The sequence below is a fragment of the Heptranchias perlo genome, chromosome 3, assembly GCF_035084215.1.
Source record: "Heptranchias perlo isolate sHepPer1 chromosome 3, sHepPer1.hap1, whole genome shotgun sequence".
Classification (NCBI taxonomy): Eukaryota; Metazoa; Chordata; class Chondrichthyes; order Hexanchiformes; family Hexanchidae; genus Heptranchias; species Heptranchias perlo.
Genome location: NC_090327.1, coordinates 118,096,870 through 118,114,601, shown reverse-complemented (window position 1 = coordinate 118,114,601; position 17,732 = coordinate 118,096,870). Strand labels below are relative to the sequence as shown.

General features: G+C 44.2%; 1 protein-coding gene across 2 annotated transcripts in view; it reads left to right on the top strand.

The window, feature by feature from the left end:
* Nucleotides 1-316: 316 nt before the first annotated feature.
* Nucleotides 317-17,732, top strand: part of ano10a (anoctamin 10a) — an 82,959-nt gene continuing 65,543 nt past the window's right edge. The window contains exons 1-5 of one of the 2 annotated variants that reach the window (XM_067981709.1): nt 317-423; nt 4,150-4,302; nt 6,263-6,445; nt 9,944-10,075; nt 10,234-10,353. In XM_067981709.1, the coding sequence (XP_067837810.1) occupies nt 4,164-4,302; nt 6,263-6,445; nt 9,944-10,075; nt 10,234-10,353 (574 nt within the window). In that variant the 5' untranslated portion in view covers nt 317-423; nt 4,150-4,163. Of the gene's footprint in view, nt 424-4,149; nt 4,303-6,262; nt 6,446-9,940; nt 10,076-10,233; nt 10,354-17,732 lie in introns of both variants that reach the window. The other variant, XM_067981708.1, reaches the window with a different exon arrangement.

The following is a 17,732-nucleotide window of genomic DNA, read 5'->3' as shown; positions in this document are numbered from 1 at the left end:
TTGTATCAGCATCATCTGAGCCCATGGATCACAAAGAACCCCGCTGCTGCCGTTTCTTTTTTTTTTGCTTTCAAGCCACAATTTTTATTTTGCTATTTTTAAATTAAAAGTTATAAAATACAAAGTGCCCTGCAATGGGATATTCAATTTACATTACTTACAGATATACAGCATGGTCAGAGACCCATACAAAGAGTTCATAAAATATTAGCTGCTGCCGTTTCCAGTCAGTTACCAGGGAAGGCGGGTGACGTTTGAAGGGGCGGGGCGGTCACCGAGTGACGTTTGAAGGGGCGGGGCGGTCACCGAGTGACGTTTAAAGGGGCGGGGCGGTCACCGAGTGACGGAGTCACGGCCAGCTGGAAGCCCCGCCTCTCTCCCATTCCCCGTTGTGAGATTGAGCCTGTGGCCTTCGGGGGTCCGGTGAGTACTCAGAGCAGCAGAGGCCTCATTGCGGTGGAGAACCAGCGACTCGCCCTTTGAATGGGGGTCTGGCAGGACTGGGGAAGGGGAAGAGCCTGAGCCTGAGCCTGGGGAGGGGAAGAGCCTGGGTCCGAGGATGGGGAGGGGAAGAGCCTGGGTCCGAGGATGGGGAGGGGAAGAGCCTGGGTCCGAGGATGGGGAGGGGAAGAGCCTGGGTCCGAGGATGGGGAGGGGAAGAGCCTGGGTCCGAGGATGGGGAGGGGAAGAGCCTGGGTCCGAGGATGGGGAGGGGAAGGGTCTGGGTCCGAGGATGGGGAGGGGAAGGGTCTGGGTCCGAGGATGGGGAGGGGAAGGGTCTGGGTCCGAGGATGGGGAGGGGAAGAGCCTGGGTCCGAGGATGGGGAGGGGAAGAGCCTGGGTCCGAGGATGGGGAGGGGAAGAGCCTGGGTCCGAGGATGGGGAGGGGAAGGATCTGGGTCCGAGGATGGGGAGGGGAAGAGCCTGGGTCCGAGGATGGGGAGGGGAAGGGTCTGGGTCCGAGGATGGGGAGGGGAAGGGTCTGAGTCCGAGGATGGGGAGGGGAAGGGTCTGAGTCTAGCCAGAGGATGGGGATGGGGAGATTCTGGGGCTATCCAACACCTTCCACTGGGATGGCCCCAAAACTCTTTAACAAAGAACATGGGCAAATGCAGCAGCCAGTCTGGCAAAGATCTGCAAACAGCAAGAGGATGAATGGCCAGATCATCTGAAGTTGATTGAAGAGGGAAGTGTTGGCCCAAGACACTGGGCAACTCCCTGTTCTCTTTCAGATAATGCTGTGGGATCTCAGATGCAACGTGGAGCTCCCTTAGTACTGCACTTCAATATAGCACCGCTCCTCAAATCCGTGCCCATCTTTCTCGCAACTCCCCGATCATGTTTCTGCCCTGCCACAGCACTGAAATGGTCCTAATCAAAGTCATAAATGACACCCGATGTGACTGCTCTAACCCTAAATGCATGTCTTTCTCTTCCATCTCCTCATGTCCTCTCCAACCTCACTTTGTTCATACAACCCACTTCCTGCTCCATTGACCCCATTCCCACCAAATTGTTGACCACCCAACTTCTCTCCCTGGCCCCCATAATAGCTGATATTTTAAATGTTTCCCTCACCTCAGATATTCCCCTCTTTCCCCCCCCACCCCCCTTTCAATGTGCTGTCATTGCCCACCTTCACCCCTGTCTCTCCCATATGTTGCTGAAACTCTCATCTATGCCCTTGTCACCTCCAGACTCAACTATTCCATTACTCTCCTGGCTGGCCTCTCGTCCTCCACCCTCTGTAAACTTCAGCTCATCCAAAACGCTACTGCCTGTATCCTATCCTGTACCAAGTCCTACTTGCCCATCACCCCTGTTCTCCATGATGTACATTGGTTGCCAGTCCCCCAGTGCCTCCAATTTAAAATTTGCAGCCTTGTGTTTAAGTCCCTTTGTGACTTTGCCCCTCCCTATCTCTATCGTCCAGCCCTAGAATTCTTCCTTCCACTTATTTTGGCTTCTTGTACATTTCCCACCCCCCCTCGATTTGCCCCACCCCCCCTCGATTTGCCCCACCCCCCCTCGATTTTTTTTTTGTGTGTTCTTAGGCCCCCCTTTTATAAGAAGGGGGGGTGTAGGGTGACCCCCCCCTCGATTTGCCCCACCCCCCCTCGATTTGCCCCACCCCCCCTCGATTTGCCCCACCATTGGTAGCCATGCCTTCAGCCACTTAGGGCCCAAGCTCTTGAATTCCCTCCCTAAGCCTCCCTTGTCTCTCCACCTCCCTCTCTTTTGACCCTCCTCAAAACCCACCTCTAAGCTTTTGGTTACCTCTTCTAATCTCTTTCTTTTCCTTACATATCCATTTTTTTCCTTGCACCTCTGCAAAGTGCCATGGAACACTTTTTTTTCTATGTTGTATCAATGCAAGCTATTGATGGGGAATTAGTGTGCTTAACTTGCTATCGTAAGCTATGGGTTAATTGGTCGACTTGACTAAGTGGCTCTGGAAAGCTCAAGAGGCAACCTCAAACGGTATCAATTGGGACGATACAAGGAGCATCAGTCCTGATTTTGATTCATATTAACCTCGAGGTCCTAGCAATTCCAACTTTTGCTTGGACATGGTTATTCAGAAGGAGCATAGGATGCTGTTGGAAAATAATTTACATATTTCCAAGGTTTTATGAGATACTGGATTTAGTTCACTCTGAAACATATAACACAAACCTGCCTCCTATTCAAATTAAAAGATCAAATCCTGTTTAATTACCAACTGGAATGTATTAAGTAGTCATTAGTTATTGAGAACTGTGTGTGCGCACACACCTGCATTAAAAATAATTTAATTTTAAGATTGTCACTGATTGCAACAACATAACAATTTAGTGCAAGATAACCACAGCATAACACTAGTTGGGTTCAATTCAACATAAGATAGTAATTTCATAATTAAAGTGCCAAACTACATATTGTAGAAGATTTTTGGAAATAGCATATGAGGAGATCACACTTCAAGACTTTTACTTTGGCTGGGAAGAGATTTTGGGGTTCACTCATATTAAGATGTTGCTGTGAATTTAAGTGAAGAGTTAACTCTGATTAGGTCCATTAGCTAGAGTACCAGATAAATACTGTCTCTTGCATACTGGATTAGTTTGAGATAATGGGAATCATCCACCTCCTCCTAGAGATAGTTGCACCTGTAATGTTACAATGGCTTCCATCCCTTGAGCACAACAGGTGGCCTGGCTGAACTGGGGAGAGTCCTCATTCAAGTTGGCAATTTTGATTGGCAGCTCGATAAGCCAAACCTTATCACAGAGGGCGGGGGTTAAGCTTTTGTGTCTCATTCTCCATGGGGAAAAAATAATAGTTAAAGACTTACTAAATTGAAGGAAGTACAAGTAAATCTCTGCTTCACCTGGAAGGAGTGTTTGGGGCCCTGGACGGTGGGAAGGGAGGAGGTAAAAGGGCAGGTGTTGCATCTCCTGCGCTCGCGTGGGAAGGTGCCATAAGAAGGGGTGCAGGTGTTGGGGGTGATGGTAGAGTGGACCAGGGTGTCGCAGTGGGAATGCTGGGAGGGGGCGATGTGTTTAGTGGTGGCATCGCACTGGGGGTGGCGGAAATGGTGGAGGACGTTAATTGTGGAGGCTGATGGGGTGGAAGGCGAGGACAAGGGGGACCCTATCATGATTCTGGGAGGGAGGGGAAAAGGTGAGGGCAGAAGTGCGGGAAATGGGACGGATACGGTCGAGGGCCCTGTCAATTACAGTGTGGGGAAATCCTCGGTTGAGGAAGAAGACAACATATCGGAAGCACTGGCGTGAAAGGTGGCATCGTCTGAACAGATGCGACAGGCACATCGATAGTCTTTCTTGCACCTCCCATTCCCTCTAAATGCAGGGCTTAGGCACGTTGAGGTATTTCATCTGGTTGCCGCCCAAAAAAAATGCTAAAATGTCCCAGTAGAGAACAGCTAAGTTAAGATGACAATCAGAGCTGGAATTCCAATCTCTACCTCTGGCAATCTACTGCTGATAGAACAGTCCACCTGCAAGTAGTAAGGTTTTTGACCTGAAACGTTAACTCTCTCCACAGATGCTACCTAACCTGCTGAGTATTTCCAGCATTTTCTGTTTTTATTCCACCTGCAATTGTGCTGTTTTTTTAACCTTTTCTACTATTATTTATCTGTTTCAGAAAGTGCTACAAGGATGAAAAGAAACAGCTCCATTTCTGAAGACAATGAATTTACTTTCACACCACTAGTGGTACTAGAGCTTGCTAAAGATACCCACAGAGAGACAATAGAATGGCTAATTCAAAGGATAGAAGGGAGAAAGCACTTGGGCGGTGAGTATAATGCATGTGTATATATTATACTGTCTGATTGAATTTATTGCAGTTGTTGCTGAGCAGATATATTTTGATGGTACATGACTAAAGGGAATTTTGGTCCGGAATATGCTTAGTTGGTTTATTTTCTTCAGTCTCAGATTTTTAAAAAAAAAATCAGGATCCCAACCAAAATGTGAGACGAATGCAAAATTCACAAGCTAGCACATCACGACTTAAAAGCGAGAAAATGCTGGAAACTCTTAGCAGATCGGTTGGCATCTGTGGAGAGCAGAGGAGTTAATGTTTTGGGTGTGGACCCTTCTTTAGAACTGGAAGAAACTATAGATGAACAGCATTTAAAAAAAAACAGAACAAAGGGAAGGTGGAGAGAAATCTCACTCTTTCTCACACGCACACTTTCAAGACAGGAACTGGCTGACAATGGGGAAAATGATGGTGGTCTGGGGGTTGCCTGAGTGGGGGGTGGGGGTGCAAAAAGTGCTGTGGACAGGTTGTGGGAGGAGGCCGAGAGATGAAAACAGAGTGGTCCTGTTCTGCCATCCTTTCCTCACAGGGCTGCTAGACCCAGCTTGCTTTCCCCCCAGTACTGCCAAACTCTGTCCCCACTCCCCAGTGCTCTAAAACCCAGTCCCTACACAGACTCTTCCCCCCAACCCCCTCCCCAAGATCCTAGGAGCCCCTCTCAGTGCTCAGAACCCCCTAGACCACATTTCCAGTGCTTCTTGATGCCAAGACATTACCCAATGCTCCCAGATCCTGAGATCATACTTTCCTATTATCCCAGGACCTCCCTCTCCGGCGTTCCTGGGACCTCCATCAAAATAATGCTACACTCTTGAGCCCCATCCCAGTTTTCTCAGATCCCAGGGTCGCTCCCATTGTTAAATAAGTATCTCTGTTCTTGCAAAAAAAACTCAGACTCACCATGAGTAACACTACAAGTGATGTGGAAGTATTATATAATTCATTGCATGTTTCATGGTGTCATGCTCCTGTCTTTATAATTAATATGGTGCGACCTACTATGAGCAATGCCAGTAGTGTGTTTGTGTTTATTCTGCACCTGCTCTTCTACTTTAAGATCAAATAAAACTTACTGGCCCGGATTTTCCTCCTGAGCGGCAAATGAACGGTGCCCACCGCTCGTTAGACTTGCACGTACCCCATAAACTTCTCTTGATTTTTTTTTAAGGCATGTTCCCCTCATTGGGCGCTGAATCCAAAACAGCCCCCTCTCCCGGGCATCTGGGACCTGTGTGAACGGGTCAAGCAGCTGTCTATCCCCTTAGACAATCAAATCAAAGCATGTTAATAAGCAGCGAAGCGTCAGAACCAGGAAGTGTAAGTTAGAATAGTGAATTCAATGTCAGATCAAGTACAGAAAGCGAAATAAAGAGAGGGAAAAAATATTGATGTAACAGACAAAGTTTAAAAAAATATATTTTTTTTAAATGACCAACAACAATTAAAATCTGAAGGATTGAGATTCCAAACTTGTTAATTTTCAGTGCCAGAGAGGTTGTTTGGCAGTTGTTAAGACTTACCACGCCGTTAAAAGTGTGCTTAGACTTAAATAACTTGAAGTACCAATCTTTCGCGAGATTACTTTGTATTCATCAGGTCAGTGCAGGAACTTCATGCCGTTGCATTCATTTGAATGGGGAGCCAGCTGGCGAGATGTCGGTCTCGTGAAGCTTACAGAGGAGCAGGGCATCTGGTAGAGCAACTCCCGGATTTCCGGGTTTGACTCTGCATGTGCGGTCGCCGTAAGTCGCTGCACCAGATGCACAGAAATAACGGTGAGCCCCGTTAGCCTCGCTGTTATTTTCAGAGCAAAATCCGGCCCATCAACTATCATAAATGCCAATAAGGCTGTGCTGGTCATATCAAAGATGGTTGGCTGCCTACCCTAAGGCCTCTAATATACTGAAGGATTCACCCATTTATTTTAAAGGAGCCCATTTTAATATTAGACCCTTGGATGACCAAGTTGAAAACTCCAAAGTATATCTCGTTGGAGCATCCTGGAGAAGATTACTGCTGGGAGCTGAAGCATTGGGTTTCGTTAAGGAGTATCAGGATGGATCAATGAGAGCCTTTACTTACCAGAACAAAGAAGACTACAAATATTTTTCAGGTAAGTTTATCATTAACTATTTAATTTGTAGCAAATAATTTGGAATGTTACGGTGTACTCCATCCACAGGAAGGAACTCAAAAGCATATACTATGGCAAGACATCAGGAAAGATTGAATAGACTGGGGCACTTTTCTCCTTAAAAAAGAGAAGACTGAGGGGTGACCTGATAAGAGGTCTTTAAGATTATGAAAGCGTTTGATAGGGTAGAGAAGATGTTTCCGCTTGCAGGGGAGACTAGAACTAGGGGCCATAAATATAAGGTAGTTACTAACAAATCCAATAGGGAATTCAGGAGAAATTTCTTCACCCAGAGAGTGGTAAGAATGTGGAATTCGCTACCACAAGGAGTAGTTGAGGTGAATAGATGCATTTAAGGGGAAGTTAGATAAACACATGAGGGAGAAAGGAATAGAAAGATATTTTGATTGGGTGAGATGAAAAAGGGTAGGAGGAGGCTCACGTGGAGCATAAACACCGGCATGGGCCTGTCGGGCCGAATGGCCTATTTATGTGCTGTATATTCTTCATAATTCTTTGTAAGACATTTAATATCCAGCCATTTTCATTGGCCTCTAGCAATTATTGAATTCTGGTGGCTACACTCTGTTTTAGTGAATTGATGACATAGCAAGCGGTTAAATTCATTTTAATTCAGATATTAATTATTAGTGATGGTTAATAAAATGTACCGTATACAGTTGTATTTAAAGGGAGAAATTTCTGCCACGGTTTGGAAATTAATGTACAATGGTTGGTTGTCTTGTACGCTTGTGTAAAATGGAGCAGGAGACTAGCATTGCATAAGGTACTGATGGGAATGAGCACTGACCTTGGCTGCACTTACGATGCTATGGCAGATTTCCAGCTGTTTAAAATGGTGCGGGCGACAGCCACAGCATTACAAGTACAGTCAGCAAGTTAAGGAGTCAGCTCCACTTTGTCCAAAGCTAGTCTTCCATTCAACATTTATTTTTGACTGAAAAGTAGAAGCATTATCTTATACATGGTCACCGTGTAGAGTACATGTTGTGGCCCTATTGAACTCCATTTGTAATCACGACTTGAAAAGAAGACTTGAGACCCTAGTAAGTCTAGGAGCAGTGTCTTCCTCAATGTCCCTGTCTTTATAATGGATTTTGTCGCTATAAACTCGTCACTGATTGCACAATCATCCCATCGGATTCCCATAAATCACTCAAAATACTTCCTGGAAAGAAAATTCCGTCGTGAATTTTTTTTCCCAGTAACTGAAATTTCAAATGTCCAAAGTAAGTGATTAACTAAAACAAAAATGTCAAAAAAATTATATATTTCAAAATAACATGATTAAATTTATCTGTTAAATTACCTTGAGTCTTTTAATGCCTTCATTCAAGTTATAACTTGAAGGCCTCAGCCTCGCCCAGAAGCCTAGGCTTTGACTTGGTTTTTGACCCAGAGCTGTGACTCTGAGATGAATCTGGATTTTGAAGTCTTAAGTGTGTGCACTGTGCCTAATGTCAAAGGATACATCAATACTGTTCAGTCAGTGATACTGATGTAACAAAAGAATATTTTTCTGCAGCTTCCAAATGTTTCTCAAATGTTTTTCAAAATTATATGAAGCTAGATTGCAAATGTGATCATATTTTTATATAATTTAGAAAATGAATTAAAATCAGAAACAGTGCCTTTCCTCATTGTAATTGAGTTCATTATTTTTTTAAAGTTGAATTTTGAAGCACATGCTCTAATTATTTCACCTGATTATCAGCTGTCCTGTGTGGATGGTTAGAACACCTGATTATTACCTGTTTTGATGGTTAGAAAATGTAAGCATTCTAATTACTAACATGTCAGACAAAGGAAGAGAGACACACACTGTACGTTTCCACATCTTAGTTTGTTTTTTCAAATAAAATATCAATGAGTTGACTTTTGAAACCTCTACCACCAGTGTTTTGTTGATAATTGGAATGTTTGTTTTCTTATAGCTGTTGGACTGTTATACGCATGTACATACATATCCAGGAACCAATCACCAAATACCAAAGTCAGTGCTTGCGGAGATCCCTAAGTTAAAATTAGTGCAGCCAGACATGGGATTTCTTCCGCACTCTTCCCATGTGCTGTCAGGTTCATGCCCTGCTCCACCCCTAACAGCTGACACACGTCAGGAATTCCACTAGTGAGCCAAACCTTGCATTCAGCCACCAGTTGTGCCAAATCCCACGTTCCTCCTCCAGAGTGACAGTATATCAGCACCCCACCCACCCCAACCCAACGCACACATGCTGCAAACATCAGTAGGCCCACTGTAGTACTGTCAAACTCCAGGACCCCCAAGCCAGTTCTGCCTGTCCCCAGGATTACCCCCAGTCCTATCAAAGCCAACTACCATTCCCCAAGAGCAGCTAAACATCATTTTCCTCCCCTCCCCAGTATTGCTAAATACCAACTATGTACCTCCAATTGGTATATCTTGCATATCATCTTGAATTGCATTCTCAGCTTTAAAAATAGTTAGGGATACAAATGAAATACATAGGTAGAGGAATATATGTGAAATATATAAAGGATCATTTACCGTTTTCACACAATTAAGGAGTGAGTTGTGAAATTCAATCCCTAAAACACTAGTAAAAATCCTAGAATACCATTTAATAAAAGTCTATTCTTACCATTTCTTGCCCACTGGTACCTCACTCAGATGATCATAGTTCACGAGTGAACCTTAACCTTAACCGTAACCGCATTGGTTATCACAGCCAAACCTAATTCTGTCTTCATCCAATGCCCACGCATGCACTTATAGATTTTTGGAACAGTATGTGAGCCCATCCCTAACCTGGAGCACTGAAGATATTTGTAGTTCCCCCACTAGTGCCCCAGCTGAGATTCGCTAATTTGATACACACTGGGGTCTATACCTTATGAACTGCCTTGCTTTGACTCTACTATTCCAATGCTCTACTAGCAGCTAATCCAGTGCTTTCCTGGCCGGCCTCCCTCTGTATACTTGAGCTCATCCAAAACTCTGCTGCCCGTATCCTGACTCGCACCAAGCCCTGTTCACCCATCACCCCTGTGCTCGCTGACCTACCTTGGCATCCGGTCTGGTAACGCCTCAATTTTAAAATTCTCATCCTTGTGTTCAAATCCCTCTATGGCCTCGCCTCTCCCTATCTCTGTAACCTCCTCCAGCCCTGTGGGATCTCTGCGCTCCACTGATTCTGGCCTCATGCGCATCCCCGGTTTTAATTACTCCACCACTGGTGGCCATGCTTTCAGCTGTCTAGGCCCTAAGCTCTGGAATTCCCTCCCTAAACCCCTCTGCACCTCTCTTCCTTTAAGATGCTCCTTAAAACCTACCTCTTTGACCAAGCTTTTGGTCACCTGTCCTAATATCCTTATGTAGTTTGGTGTCAAATTTTGTCTGATAACGCTCCTGTGAAGTTCCTTGGGACGTTTTACTATGTTAAAGGCGCTATATAAGTGTAATGTTGTTTTCAGATGATGATAACGATTTTCTGACGATGGCAGAACGGCAGTTCATTATCAAGCGTGAATTAGAAAATCTGAGGGCGGTAAATGAAACCACAGTCCCTGGTCATCCGCAGGTGAAGCTCTATCCTGGGAAATCGATCAGTAAGTTCCTCATAGTTATAAATTTCAGCTTCTGTTGATCAGGAAAATGGAAAAAATAGTAAGGTGACAGAACTAATTGCTGCAGTAAGGCTTGAACAAGGGCATTGATTTGCGAAAGAAATGATTATGTATGAAGAACAATGTGTATTTTCTTATAGTTCGTCGGTTACAGACCAGTGGAATTCTAATTCAGCTCTATCCACTACACGACGGGGCAGAACTGAAAAAGCTCAGCTTCATCTGGTACGGGCGGTTAAAACTTGCCTTTCAGCCTCTTGGTAAGTCAATAAATGAGGTAAATCTAGAAACCGAAAATATAATAGTTGGCACAGATTGCAGAAGGGAAAGTCATGCTTGACCAACCTTATTGAATCCTTTGAAGAAGTAACAGAAAGGGTCGACAAGGGTAATGCAGCAGATATACCGCATTGTAGACTCACGACTAAGATCAGAGCATGTGGAGTCGGGGACAAGTAGCAGAATGGAAAGCAAGCTGGCTACAAAACAGGAGAGAGAGAGTAGGGATTAAGGGTAGCTACTCAGACTGGCAAAAGGTGAAAAGTGGTGTTCCCCAGGGATCGGTGCTGGGACCACTGTTGTTCAATTTACATTAAAGATTTGAACTCGGGAATCGGAAGTACAATTTCAAAATTTGCGGATGGCACCAAATTGGGGGGAGTAGTTAATACGAAGAAAGAATGCAACAAAATACAGGAAGACAATAAACGTGCAGAATGGGCATGTAAATGGCAAATTCATTTCAATATAGATAAGTGTGAGGTGGTGCATTTTGGTAGGAAGAGTAAGGAGGCCTCATTGCTTGGAAATTAAGAGTCTAAATGAAGCAAACAGATCTAGGGGTACAGATAAATCACTAAAAGTAGTGATGCAGGTTGATAAGGCCATTTTTTTTTAAACAAAAAAGCAAACCAAGAACTGGGGTTCATTTCTATAGGGATAAAATTGAAAAGCAGAGAAGTTATATTAAACTTGCATAGATCCTTGGATAGACTACACTTGGAGTACTGTGAACAGTTCTGGTCTCCATAGTATAAAAAAGATATAGAGGCATTGGAGAAGGTGCAAAAAAGATTCATAGGGATGATACCAGAACGGAGAGGATGTACTTCTCAGACAAGGCTGTACAGGCTGGGGCTCTTTTCTCTAGAAAGGAGAAAGCTGAGGGGTGACCTAATAGAGGTTTTTAAGCTTATGGAAGGGTTTGATAGGGTAGATATAGAGAAAATATTTCCACTTGTGGGGGTGTCCAAAACTAGAGGTCATAAATATGAAACAGTCACTAATAAATCCAATAGGTAATTCAAGAGAAACTTCTTTAACCAAAGTGTTGTAAGAATGTGGAACTCGCTACCACAAGGAGTAGTTGAAGTGAATAGCATGGATGCATTTAAGGAGAAGCAAGATAAGCAAATGGAGGGACAAAGGAATAGAAGGATATGTTGATTGGGTTAGATGAAGAGGGGTGGGAGGAGGTTCACATGGAGCATAGACAAGCTCTGCAAATGGCCAGTTTCTGTGCTGTAGACTCTATGTAACAATGTAAATCATCAAATCCTGATTTGCATACGTCATAAAAACTCAGTCCAGTACAATCAGCAATACAGCCAGACACATGTTAAGCGTGTCCACTATTTGTTTCCTGGGGCAGGGAATTAGCCTTTGAAGTTCAACTTTGTGTCCTAAGGGATTTGTTGCCCTAAGGGATCTGGCCAGAAATTACTGTGCTCCGTTCACTGACGTTCTTTTTCCTGACACTTCATTGGCTGCATATAGTGACACCACTATTCCCAGCCAGAATGGAGATGATTAGGTAATTCCCCCGTCAATCATGCCCAGAGATCGCACTGCTGTAAGTGATTGGGATTGATTTTACGCATGTAATTTGTATTAAGTAACTATCCTGCACTCTCTGCATTTTGCTGAAAAAATCTCCTGCTTTTATCAGGAGACTTTGCAGTAGTTTCAGTGATGAGTTCTATTCGCTCTAGTTCGTAGAGACTCTTTTTTTAAATAAACTTTGCTTGCTAAGTCAATAGACTGCTGTAAAATAGACAGTTTGCTGTGAGTCCTGCCGTAAGTCCCGCCCTGCCTCCAACACATGGCTTACACAGTGGTATCAATACTCGCTTCTTACTTCATTTGGGACTGAACTGCAACTGGAGATTGCTGGTCTCATGATTAGGAATTCCTGCTTGCAGCACGGAGTACACTGTCTGAACAAAGCAGCGCTATCAAGTAGGATGTGCAGCCGGAACTGCATTAAGATGATAGAATGCTTACATGAACTGGGGGATTGGAGGGGGAGAGTTTGTCTGGACTAGAGGGGATGAAGTGGAAGGGCTGGAGGGGGGGGGGGAGAAAGGGCCTCTGTGGAGTGGAGGGGTTTGGGGGGAAGGGAGTGGACCTCTGAGAGGTTTGTTCAGATAACTTTTGGGGAAGTGATGTTCGGTTGGTATGTTGCTTAGTTACTGCGACCGTGGTATTTGGTTCCTCCTTGTCTACCTCTGCAGTGTTCAAAACAGTCAATGCACCCCATTCTCCTCCACCACCTCTTTTCCCCCATAGTTTATCTCTGTGGGACTGCCCTTGCATGTTTCCACTCTGCCTGTTCGAATGGAATCAGCGCTTCTCCATCAATGGCTTCTTCTCCCCCAGATTCACCTCTGGAGTTCCTCAATGATCTGGCCTTGTTTCTCCCCATCTACATGTGACTCCACAAGTCTGCTGACAATATCCCACTTTACCTCTCCAGTACTCGCCTCAACCCCATGATCATCTTCATGTTTTTCTTTCATTCTCAGGATGTTGGTGTCCATCCCTAGTTTCCCTGAGACGATGGTGATGGGCTTTCTTTTAGAACTGGTTTGCTGCAACTGAATGGCTTGCTGGGCCACTTCAGAGGACAGTTAAGAGTCGACCACATTGGTTTGGGACTGGAGTCACGTATAGGCCAGACCGAGGCCCCGACTGCCTTCACAGGTGGACACAAAAGACCCCATGGCACTAGTTGAAGAAGAACGGGAGTTCCCTGGGTGACCTAACCAACATTTGCATCCCTTAACCAACACCTAAAACAGATTATCTGGTCATTATCTCATTGCTGTTTGTGGGACCTTGTGCGCAAATTGGCTGCTGCATTTCCTACATGACAACAATGACTACACTTCAAAAGAACTTGCATAGAGCGGGCGCAGACTCGATGGACTGAATGGCCTCCTTCCGTGCTGTAGCCTTTCTATGATTCTATGAATTAGCTGTAAAGCGATTTGGAATATCCTGAGTTTGTGAAAGGTGATGTATAAATGCAAGTTCTTTTTTTCTTTCACAAATCCAATACAGTGCAGCTTGGTGTACCATTTGAGGTGTCTTCTGGAGTGCTGAGATCTAGATTTTAATTTGACCCATTCTGTTGAGTTCCTGGTCTCGGATGGGGAGGCAGCAAATGGAGGCCATGTATCTTCCTATGTGGGGGAGGCAAAGTAAGTGGAAAAGTTGTTATACATCTGAATTTGTGATGGCCTGGGAGCAGGCCATGTGGCTCCCTTGTCATCGGTGGAGAGAACACAAGGAAGAAAGAACTTGCATTTATACATCACCTTTCACAAACTCAGGATGTCACAAAACGCTTTGCTGCCAATTACGTTCTTATGAAGTGTAGTTACTGTTGTAATGTAGGAAAGGTGAATAGTTTGCCCTGAAATAACGAGTTGCTTATTTTAAACTCGTTATGTGGTCCACATAAATCATTGCTAAATTAACAGTAAATATTACTTAAGGTATTTTGCTTTTTTAAACATACTGTAATATTCACCATTACTGTTCATCAAGTTGAGGTGATGTAATCCAAATATCTGATCTAACCATATCCATTCTATGCATTATTCTATGTGTAGCGGTCTTCCTGTACTGCTTTTACTCCCTGTGTAATCTAGTTTTTAAAAAAAAATACACATTTTGAAATTTAAAATTAAGTTTTAAGACACTGGACAAAATACGGGGGTGTCTGAAATGGCATTAAAATGATTCACTGAAGAAGTTATTTTTAAGATTGAGACACTCCCTCCTTGATGGCATTTGGGAAGAGAATGGGAATGCAGTCTATCTTTTAGAATGTTATTTGTGCTTTCGGTCCACAAAAACAAAACATGTTTTCACATAATTTTCACAAATATGTGTGCAATGGGAAACCATCTTTCTTCACAAGTTTTGCAATGAGGACTGATCATTTATGCTCACAAGTGACTGATCATATAAGGGATGTGTCAGGCTTGCAAGGCTCAAGTTTGTTTTAATCTCTGTGAAAGTGGCCTGGCCCCCTATTACTTCAAGGAACAAATGAGTTGCTTCATGTCTTTCTTTCAAACCTCAAAGTCTTAGTTCATTTAGTTGTGTACTCCTAAAATGGGTAGACAAGTTCCAATGGAATATTTGCCTCAGTAATTCCCAAGTACATCAGGGAGGTCAGATTTCAACGGTGTAAGAAATATGGGAAGTGTCTTCCCACAGAGGCCTGAAGCTCTCGAATTCCCTCCCTAAACCCCTCCGCCTCGCTACCCTTTAAGACGTTCCTTAAAACCTACTTCTTTGACCAAGCTTTTGATCACCTTTCGTAATATCTCCTTATGTGGCCGGTGTCAAATTTTGTCTGATCGCTCCTGTGAAGCACCTTGAGACGCTTTACTATGTTAAAGGCACTATATAAGTGCAACTTGTTGCTGCCTCTTTTACTTCACTTGCGATACTAGTCATTTAAACCTGGCATTGCAAAAATGTGTCAAATTGGTTTAGGCATCTCCATGTGGAGCCAGTGGGAATGCTACAAGAACATTCAAAGCAGTCTGCAAACACTAGTGAAAAGAAAAATGCTGGAATTCTGAAACAAAAACAGGAAAAAAGATGGAAAAGCACAGCAGGTCAAACAGCTTGTGTGGAAAGAACAAACAGTTGGTATCGGAACTGAAAATTATTTAATGCCTTTAAACATGGAAAAACATCCCAAGGCACTTCAGAGGCATAATTTTTTATAAAGATGCCGAGCCAAAGGAGGAGGTAATAGGAGGGGTGACACAAATAATCCACATTTTGGCACATCTGTCCTAGTGGTTGTACTCTTCTCTCCTTGCAAGGGTTCCCCATTTCCTGATTGTGATACTTGGTCAGCCTCTTGTAGGATGTGGAGGATGGCAAGAATGAAGAAAATAGAATACTTGTCTCCCATGATTGTCTTTACTGTTTTTGAACTGAGGCATCCTCCAAACACTAGGTGCACAGCCTGCCTTCCCCTCGGGCCTTTCCCATTACTTAGAAGCAGAAGGCTGATGAGCGTGATGCACCCGTCATAAGTCGCACCCTTTATAAGTTGCTCCTCCCACCTTTCATTAAAGAACTTACTGCGCTTTGGGATCTCGAAGTCTCCCACTGGTCACCAGCAGCCTCCCTCGAACAGTGAGGGAGCACGGAGTAGCAGCTATCGACGGCGTCTGGATTCAAGAGTCTATAATTGGGAATTTGGTGAGTGAGGGGATTCGGTACAGTAAGGGGTGAAGTGCATTTGATTAGTCAGCAGAGAGGAGAGGAGCGTACCAAGAGCGGGCCACAGCAACAACAAAACAAAACTGCAGTGTGACGTCACAGGTAAGGCAGGCAGGTAGGTAGTTGTTGGTGAGTATCTCTTCTGTTTTCTTCTTTCTTAGGACTGTGAGCTAAGTAACTTATAAGCATAAAACTAAATTTAAAAAAAAAACTAAACTTAATTTAATAAATTCAACAAGGTTCAACCTAAAAATAATTTGATTGGCATTGTAGTAATCAATTAAATAAACAAAATAGTTATGACAGGACAGGAGATGTGTTGCAGCTGCAAAATGTGGGAGCTACTGGACAGTTTTGTCCAGGACGACTACATCTGCGGTAAGTGACTGCAGCTCAAGGAACTTCGGCTCCGAGTTGAGGAGCTGGGGTCCGAGCTGCAGACATTGCGAGGCATCAGGGAGGGAGAAAGTTACTTGGACACTTTGATCCAGGAGGCAGTCACGCCCCTTAGACTAAATACTGTAGAATTGGCACGTGGTCAGGGACAGGAGGATGTGACTCTGAGTGAGGCAGGTACGGGGATCCAGGAGGTGGCATTGCAGGAGCCTCAGCCTCTGCACTTGTCAAATAGATATGAGGTTCTTGCAGCCCTTGTGGACGAGTGCAGGGACTGCAGGGAGGATGAGCAAACTGGCCACGGCACCGTGGTTCAGGAGGCCATTCAAGTGGGGGGAGTAAAAGGAATGTGGTTGTAGTAGGCGACAGTATAGTTAGAGGGATAGATACTGTTCTCTGCAGCCAAGAGCGAGAGTCCCGAAGGCTGTGTTGCCTACCCGGTGCCAGGGTTAAGGACATCTCCCCAGGGCTGGAGAGAAACTTGGAGTGGGAGGGGAAGGATCCAGTTGCCGTGGTCCACGTAGGTACCAACGACATAAGTAGGACTAAGAAAGAGGTTCTGCTGAGCAGCTAGGGACTAAATTAAAAAGCAGAACCACAAAGGTGATAATCTCCAGATTATAACCTGAGCCATGAGCAAATTGGCACAGGGTAAATCAGATCAGAGAGATGAATGTGTGGCTCAGATTGGTGTAGGAGAAGTGGGTTTCGATTCATGGGGCACTGGCACCAGTACTGGGGAAAGAGGGAGCTGTTCCGTTGGGACGGGTTTCACCTGAACCGTGCTGGGACCAGTGTTCTGGCAAACCGAATATCTAAGGCGTTAGAGAAGGCTTTAAACTAAATAGAGGGGGGGAGGGCTCAGGTGGGGCGAAGTTTAGATTGATAAAGAGAAAAGACAAGGAAGTAGTACAGGAAAGTGATGGGGGTAATGATAAACAGTGTGTGTCAGGAAGGAATAGAGCGTACAAACATAAGAGTGCACTTCAAATGGGGCCAGGGTAGGAAAGAATGGTAAAAAGACAAAATTAAAGGTTCTTTATCTAAATGAGCGCAGCATTGGTAATAAGATAGATGAATTGACGGCACAAATAGAAACAAATGGGTACGATCTCGTGGCCATTACAGAGACGTGGTTGCAAGGTGACCAAGGTTGGGAGCTAAATATTCAGGGTTATTTAACATTTCGGAAGGATAGGATAAAAGGTAAAGGTGGTGGGGTAGCTCTGTTAATAAAGGATGAAATTGGTATAATAGTGAGAAATGATCTTGGCTTAGAAGATCAAGATATCGATTCAATTTGGGTGGAGGTAAGAAATAGCAAGGGAAAGAAATCACTGGTGGGAGTAGTATATAGGCCCCCTAACAGTCGCTGCACTGTAGGGCAAAATATTAATAAGGGGGGCTTGTAAAAAAAGGTAATAATCATGGGCGATTTTAACTTTCACATAGATTGGACAAATCAAATTGGCAAAAATAACCCTGAGGAGGAGTTCATAGAGTGTATTAGGGACTGTTTCTTGGACCAATACGTCGGGGACCAACCAGGGAACAGGCCATTTTGGATCTGGTAATGGGTAACGAAACAGGATTAATTAATGATCTCAAAGCAAAGGATCCCTTGGGAAGCAGTGATCATAACATGATAGAATTTCACATCCAGCTTGAGAGCGAGGATCTTGGGTCTGAAACTACTGTATTAAACTTA